The following is an 8,634-nucleotide window of genomic DNA, read 5'->3' on the forward strand; positions in this document are numbered from 1 at the left end:
GAATAAGCTGAAAAAAGGAAACAGGTGGCCACTGGGAATCTTGATGGCCAGTGCAGACCACTCCAGCCCCAGGGAGGCTGGCAAGGGCTGAGCACAGCACGCTCTCTAACACACAATCACCATGGACCCAGGAAACGCCTGGCAGATCTCAGTACTGCCCGCTTAAGAACATGCTTGGAAAGGCCAGGCCTTTTTCTCACACGATGGCCTGGCCCTGGAAAACCATTTTTCTAAATTACTCCAGTAGGATTTTAATAAGTCCTGAATTAACAATTCGTACTTAGTTCTGGTAAATGAACTTAATTGTTTCAAGTCAAGACTAAAACCATTTCTCAGTCAATCCAACCTGGAGAAATTAATTCTAAACCAAATTCTCTCTTTAGTGATTTATAAAGCCTGAAATCAATGAGTCAAACAACAGCTATGCTGCCCCTACCCATCTCCAAAGCAACCAACTGACAGCCTTGGACTCAGACTCATTCATTCAGTAAGTATTTATTTGCTGAGGGTAATCCATGAATCCAATTTTAAGAACTTCAATTCATGATGTCTAGAGAACCCAATACTTTCATTAAAATGAAGAAACTGGGCACTATCCCAAAGGCCTGCACGTGCAACCACGTGACTCATTTCCCAGGTTCAGCCACCATCTCCAAGTTCTGCACTACAAGCATTCCCAAACTGAAAGACTATTGAAATATCCATCTACTAGGCTTTTAAAGCAGACTCAAGACTGTACTTTACTCCTTACTTCTATCTTACCCATCAAGTTACAAAATTATCTCTTGATTTTGTTTCAGAAAAACAAGGTAGAATGACATTTTCTTACCCGTCACAGTCCACAATCTCAGGACCTTCAAAGGAAAAGGGATCAGCCTTATCTGGTTCTGATTTCATCTTGTAGGTTTTTGTCAGGACTGAGTTGGTAAAGTAGTCGTTGGGTTCAAAGTGGAACTCTAACACAAAAGACTAAAAGCAGAAACTCAGAGTAAGCACTAGTTAAAATCGAAAAATAACGAGGACAGATTGCTTGGAGTACACAACACTGACTAGAAGCTATTTGGGGAAAGCTCAACAGATAGGGCCATGGAACGAGAAAAACTCCACTGCAAAAAAGGCCAGCATCAACTTAAAAAAAAACAAATGATGGACTGCAGGGAAGTATCTGTTCAGTTCATGAGTAGGGGCATGTCCCGCTCCAGTGCCTCCTCACCAATAGGGGTCAAGCTCTCCTAAGGAATCCTAGCTTCTCTTAGCTGCTCCCAACCTTTGCTTCCTGGAAGGAGGGAAGGTGACTAAGGGAAAGTAGGGGCACCAGCAGTCCATCCTCCTCCTCTCCTTTTCCGCTGCTCAGCCTAAGCCCCAGCCCCCACCCTGCTGGGGGAAGCCAGGGTCTGTATTCTGTGCTGTGCAGTAAAAGCAATGACCCGCAGCTTTTCTCCCGGGAGGTGGGTGGGAGAAAAGAACAAATCTCTACAAGGACAGAAAGCTCATCCCTCACTTACAAAGCATGCTACAGACCTGGAAGAGAGCTAAGCACACCGGGAAAAACGATACAAACACGAATGCAGGCACAGGTAACATCCAACAGCAGCAACAAGGCATTTATGCTCACAAGTAACAAAACACAGGAACACCAAAATGAGATGCCTTTCTTTGGAGCAAAATGTTTAACAATATGTAGACCCAGCCAGGATTTTGGGGTACTGGGCACACTCATATACTGTCAACAGATTTTATCAAGGACAATTTGGCAGTATCAAAAAAACAATAAAATAAAAAGGCATATTCCCTGACTCAATAATTCCATTTTGAGGAATTTCTTCAATTTGAGAAAAATACCTGGATGATACATTGGTATGTGCAAAGACATTTACCTCATCCCTATTTATAAAAGAAAAACCTGGAAGATGAGCTTGGTTGAGTAATTTACAGATCGTTTACAAGACCAATTCTGCGCTCAGACAGCCTGGGTTCAAATCCCGTCTCTGCCTTCAGTGCTGGGCAATTCGCGGAAGCTACTCAATGTCTCCGTGCTCTGCTTTCCTCCATTGCCAAGGTCAGTGGAGAGCTCCTAGCCAGATCCTGCTGTCATCCCTTCCAGAAACTGGAAATAACTCTCTCCCTCTCTAGGAGCTGCCTTGACGGTTAATCTAGATGACTTAAAACAGAGCCAGGTTTATGGACAAGGCTGGTTAAACGTTAGCTGTTTCCATTTTCATTGTAATGGTAAAACCATCAATGGAGGGGAAATTAAGAGGACTAAAAAAATAAATACAGCAATAATTTCCTCAAAAAAAAATTTATACATTCAAACAAATCACTTGCACAAAGGAGAATTGAAAAAGTAACTTCTAAAGAAAGGTGGAGGAGGAGAGGGGGGCCATGAGGGCTTAGGAAGTCAGGATCAGGGAGACAGTCTAGTTGGTTTCTAGAAGCGATGACAGCAGGACCTGGCTAGGAGCTCTCCACTGGCCTTGGCAAGAGCAAAGGAAGCGGGTAGGGCACTGCAAATGAACCACACAAAGGAAAGGCCAGTCACTTGCCTGTCACAAGGAAAGAAAGAGGCAGCTACAGGGAATCAGCATCAAATAAAATTCCAATTTCTCTCCCAACCCTCCAGGGCTTTAAAAAACAACAACAACAACAACAACATAAAGAGGGAAGGCAAGCAGCCAACCAATGGAGACTGCTGTGATCCCAGAACTGTTTAAGGCTGTGACCACAGTGTGGACAACCAACCCAGGGCATGGGACAACCCCAATCACACAAACAGCATTATTAGACTTGTGGTCCTTCACCACGTCCTACTCATTTTTCCCCCTCCTTTTTACTTTCTCTTTTAAAGACCAGTTCTCTCTATGTTGCCCGGGCTGGTCTCAAACTCCCGGGCTCAAGCAATCCTCCACCTTGGCCTCCTAAAGTGCTGGGATTACAGGCATGAGCTACCACACCCAGCCTACTTTTCTACAGATAGATTCATATTTCTTCCTATTTTCCTTTTTTCTCTCCCCTCTGACTCTGTTCAGTCAAGAGTAACCCAAAGACAACTGGAGATGATTCAAGAAAGTGTTTAACTGCCCAAATGAAAAGTGGCTTGAAGATAAGACTGCTTAATTCACACATGCACTACAGTCAGGCAAGCCACAAATATGCTAACCATGCTCAATCTTACAAGCAACTAAAGAAATGTAAAATTAGGCAGGGCCTGGGTGGCTCATGCCTGTAATCCCAACTGAACGACCTTTGGGCCTTCTAAAGCTTCATCTTCTTTCACTCAGAAAGTACACTGAAAGGAATCTAAACTAAATAAATCATCAAACATTTAATTTAACACAAATTTGGGTTCAAGTATGCTGATCATAATGCAACAATTTACATCAAGGGAGGTGGTGCATGCAGGGGAATGTTAAAACATTTTATAGCCAATGGCGGCAGTAACAACTATTCCCCCAGCCAAGCCTATGTGATGTGACAGCAGGGTGACACTGTGCACACACCATGTGGTGTGGCAGGAGCCATGTGGCACACGTGTGCAGTGTGTCCAGGTGGGCAAGGGCTCAAGGGAAGGGAATGAGGCATGGTCGGGAGCTGCAAAAACACCAGCCAAGACTCATTTTGAAGTTTCATTTCTCTTTATAACTTAAAATGCCTCAGACGCTTCATAATAATTTTACAAAGGAAAAAGAATATGGGGAAACTCACTAAGCTGCTGATATTCACTTATAGAAGACAGATTTGTATGGTGTTCTTTACACTTGCCTGTATTTTCTACATATGACTTTTATAATAGGGAAGTAAAAAGAAAAAAAGATTACTGGTCCACAGTCTACCACAACCAGAGCTCTAGTCTATGAGTCACCATGAGATGGAGGAAAATAAGATGACAGGCTAAGAAAGAAAGAAAATTGACCTAGGAAATCATCAAACAGGTGTCCAGTAAGAAAAAAGAGGCCAGGTGCAGTGGCTCACGCCTGTAATCCCAGCATTTGGGAGGCTGAGGTGAGCAGATCACGAGGTCAAGAGATTGAGACCATCCTGGCCAATGTGGTAAAACCCCGTCTCTACTAAAAATACAAAAATTAGCTGGGTGTGGTGGCACACGCCTGTAATCCCAGCTACTCGGGAGGCTGAGGCAGGAGAATCGCTTGAACTCGGGAGGCGGAGGTTGCAGTGAGCCGAAATCATAGCACTGCACTCCAGACTGGCGACAGAGTGAGACTCCGTCTCAAAAAATAGTAACAATAAAAAGAAAAGAAAAGAAAGGGGAAAAAAAAGGAACTGACCCAAAGGAGAAAAAAAGTTAATTGAGTCTGGATGAATTAAGTACAAGGAAAACACACACAGAACCTTAAAGCACCACACACTCACACCATGGGGAAGAGAATGCACACCAATGAGGGCAAACTAGGCAGACGTGCCCAGGCGGCTCCCGGGGGCCCTGTGATAAAGTCTAAACAGAAGAGATGCAAGCCCAGGAAGAAGGACCTGTTATGACCCACATGGGACAGGGAAGATGGGGTGTCCCCTCTGGAGGCAGCCCCCAGCTGGTGAGCAGGCATCACTCCTGACTCCCAGTGCCCCACCTGGAGAGAGACACCCGAATGTCACCTTCCATAGTGGAAAACAAGACAGGAAAAATTAGAAGGGACAGATACCGGTGGATCCACTGCCTGCCCCTGCTGCTGCCCCAGGCATTACTGCAGCACTTGCAGTGAAGAAATCCTACTCCTAGTGGTCCCCGTCCATTAGCCCGGGCCCCGGTACTGAAGAAATCCCACACCTAGTGGCCCTCATCCATTAGCCTGGGCCCCAGTGCTGAGATGGGGAGGAAGGAAGACACTGGTGACTGGTCCCAGGTCCCTACCACCATCACCCACCCGCAAGATCCCTAACCCACAGCCTGTCATGCAGCATTTGTCTCCAAGACCTGAAACTGAAAGCCACCAGTCAGTCAGTCATGTGTCGCTGGAAATGCTATTGCACCGGAATGGAACCCATTAGCTACAGCCAGCTAACAGGTTAACGAACAGTGCTCCCTGGGAGAACCAAGCTAGGATGAGACAGCCTGGGGAGGCCATCTGAAGATGAGCATGTTTCCTCAGATACAAGTAAGGGCTGACCTAGTCAAGCTTGTCTTATCAACTGGCAGGCTGATCCATGCCACTAACATTACTACTGCAATGATACGCCAAAGCAAGCATATTGGAAAGATTTGTTTCAGGACAAATCAAAGAGCAGGAAAACATTTTTCAGTCTTTGTGGTTTTTTTTTTAGGGTAAGATCTAGTAGGTTCAGATTTCCGAATAAGTGCTGTTCATATGTGTACATAGCTCCCATCTTTTTAAACGTTAAAAATATACATTAGATGCATGCGAACTTGAGAGACACTTGGGAAAAGAACGGTATCATCTCCAACCAACCGAGTAAACAAACTACAAGACCGAGGGCGGGCACAGTGGACAGCACCACCACAGTCCAGGAGTTGCAGTCTGACTCCTGCATTGGTGCCCACCTGGCTGTAGGGTCTAAAACATCACATGGTCTGCATCACTGTCAAATCATCGAGCACAGACTCACGACTACAGTGCCAAGCCTGAGACAGAAAGGCAATGGGATCCCCGTCTAACTCTCACGGAGCAAAGAGACAATGCGGTACTCAGTCTAACTCCTGGAGAGCTGTCTTGCCCAGGGCTGCCCAGCAGATGAGTGGCTAAGTGTGGGTTTTGCGGGTTTCTTGCCCCTGGCTCCAAGTTCTTCCATCTTTGTGGACTGATTCTGATGCCAACCAGAAGGTAAGTCAGTACTCACCATAGGCTGTCCAGGGTCAGAAAACTTCACTTTAATATCCTGCAGGTGTTTCAAGATTGGTTCATCATATTCCTAATCAAAAAGAGAAAAAAAATTCCAACCGGCTTTTAAAAAACAGCACATCTCTCCCCAAGAGTCATGGTTGCATGGGCTCCCAGATGCTGCATAACTAGCCCTACTGGAATTCTGTCCTTGTCAAGTAATAACTACCAGGAAGAAACTCAAACTTATTCACCAACTCCCTGTCATAGAGAAGCAGCACCAAGGTGTCCCCTTTCCCTAGTGTGGAGCAACGGTGGGTGTCACTGACAGCGAAGGGCAGTGCCACTGACACCCACCTGCCTGCAATACTGGGGCAAGGGCCTTCACTGCTTTCCTGCCACCAGCTGCCACTGCACACAGAGATCAGAAATGCTACCAACCAAGACTGCTGAGGAAACAGAGCAGAAGCCTGGAAGTCAGAAGAGAAGGCTTGATAGATCAGCTACAGCCTTGGCAACCAGCTTCCCCACCTGTGGCAATAAAGTTGTGTACGCCTTAACAATGGGGGCACCTCCTGAGAAACACACCGTTAGGCAATCGGCGTGCGATCATCAGAGTATACTTACACAAACCTAGACAGTGCAGCCTACTATCCACTATTGCTCCTACGCTACAAACCTGTACAGTTTGTGACTGTACTGAATACTGGAAGCAGCTAGTGATGGTAATTATTTGTGTATCTAAACACAGAGAAGGTACAGTAAGAATATGGTATCATAACCTTACAGGACCACCATCCTATATGCAGCCTGTTGTGACCAAAATGTGTTATGTGGCTCATGACTGTATCCAAAACTCACTATACATGACTGTATCCAAAACTCACTATACAGACTCACTATACAGACGGTCACTTCTTTATTTTATTTTTTTTTTGAGACAGAGTCTCACTGTGTTGCCCAGGCTGGAGTGCAACGGCACAATCTCAGGTCACTGCAAGCTCCGCCTCCCAGGTTCATGCCATTCTCCTGCCTTAGCTTCCCGAGTAGCTGAGACTACAGGTGCCCGCCACCACGCCCGGCTAATTTTTTGTATTTTTAGTAGAGATGAGGTTTCACCGTGTTAGCCAGGATGGTCTCGATCTCCTGACCTCATGATCCACCCGCCTCGGCCTCCCAAAGTGCTGGGATTACCGGCATGAGCCATCGCGCCCAGCCACACGCGGTAACTTCTTTAAGGACACTTACACAGAGCGTGTCTGAGATCTAACTTGCAGGCACCATGGAAGAGTGTACAATTCTTATCTGTTATCATTTTACAAGTGGTATTTCTTTAGACTCAGAGTTTGCTGATACCTGTCAGCTTAGAAGGTTCAAGTGAGGAAAGTCAGAAGAGGAGTGGAAAGACCTGAATCCTCATAAACACGCACTGGCAGCAGGTGCTTCGTTTGTAACATTACAGTCCCTTCTTTACCCCTGAAGCCTGGGCACTGAACCTCAAAAGGTCTTGAAGTTCCATTAAGTTTTACTTAAATCATTTTTTCCCTTTTTTAGTTCTATGTAACAACTGTACTAATTTATGGGACACAGTGACATTTGGATGCACATATACAATGTGTAATAAATCAGGACCATCACCTCAAACATTTATTTTTGAACATTCAAAACCCGTCCTCTAGCTTTCTGAAAATACACACTAAATTATCATTAGCCACAATCACCCTACAGTGCTAGAAAACACCAGAACTTACTCCTCCAATCTAGCAATGACTCTGTATCCAGTAACGGACCTCTCCCTGTTTATCCTCCCCTCTCTCTCCCTCTAAGCCTTTAACAGCTCTGCTTCGGTGAGCTGTTTTTGTAGCTCCCACATGAGTGTGAACATGAGGTATTTCCCTTTCTGTGCCTGACTTTCCATTAAGTGAGTCCTAATTTTCAACTCTTTTGACATTATAGAAAACAAAAACAGCAACAAAAAGATACCTGCAAGTATTTAGACAAAAAGTAACCCAAAGGCAGTTGTGAAATGGGCCACACCTGCATGCGATGTTCAGTCTCCAACACTGCATGTGCCACCCACAGAGGCATGCACTGGCTCTCAATCACCAAGATGAACACCTTCACCAGCATGCTTTCCAGAGATGGCACTGGGAACTTCAAACTCATCCCACTCAAAGACACAGTGCCCACTGATGTTTTCCCAACCTTCGTAAAATAACCATTATGTTCTAATTTCCTCAAGCAGCCATGTACCCTGTAGGTCAAAACGTAAATGTCCAGGGCAGATATAAGGCAATGCCCCACACTGGCAGACACGCAAGACTCAGGAAGCAAAGGCACAAACAACACTGGAAGCATCACACTGAGATCATAAAGCCGCCATCTCAAATTTTCCACTCTACTTGAAGGAATATATTTCAACTATCCCCAGATTTGGAACAAAGGGACTCAGAGTTCATCCAACTTTGGAATTTAATATTTGACCAAAATGAGCTGGGCACAGTGGCACACACCTGCAGTCCCAGTTACTTGGGAGGACCACCTGAGGCCAAGAGACTGAGACAGCAGTGCACTGACTGTGCCTATGGAAAGCCACTGACCTCTAGACTGGGCATCATAGCAAGACTATGTCCCTTAAAAAGGAAAGGGATTCTCTCAGAAATGGCAGACTCCAAACACCAGACATGAAAACATAATTGCTGGCCAGGCGCAGTGGCTCACGCCTGTAATCCCAGCACTTTGGGAGGCTGAGGCGGACGGATCACGAGGTCAGGAGATCGAGACCATCCTGGCGAACACGGTGAAACCCCGTCTCTACTAAAAATACAAAAAATTAGCCAGG

The 8,634-nt window shown here is 45.6% G+C and overlaps 1 protein-coding gene across 3 annotated transcripts in view; it reads right to left on the reverse strand.

Moving 5' to 3' along the window:
* Positions 1 to 8,634, reverse strand: part of NAP1L4 (nucleosome assembly protein 1-like 4) — a 54,046-nt gene that overhangs the window by 14,987 nt on the left and 30,425 nt on the right. For all 3 annotated transcript variants that reach the window (XM_011930109.1, XM_011930111.1, XM_011930110.1), the window contains 2 exons: positions 5,812 to 5,883; positions 830 to 969 (listed from right to left, as the gene is read on the reverse strand). In XM_011930109.1, the coding sequence (XP_011785499.1) occupies positions 830 to 969; positions 5,812 to 5,883 (212 nt within the window). The remainder of the gene's footprint in view (positions 1 to 829; positions 970 to 5,811; positions 5,884 to 8,634) is intronic.

This window comes from Colobus angolensis, unplaced genomic scaffold, assembly GCF_000951035.1.
Source record: "Colobus angolensis palliatus isolate OR3802 unplaced genomic scaffold, Cang.pa_1.0 Scaffold84, whole genome shotgun sequence".
NCBI lineage: Eukaryota > Metazoa > Chordata > Mammalia > Primates > Cercopithecidae > Colobus > Colobus angolensis.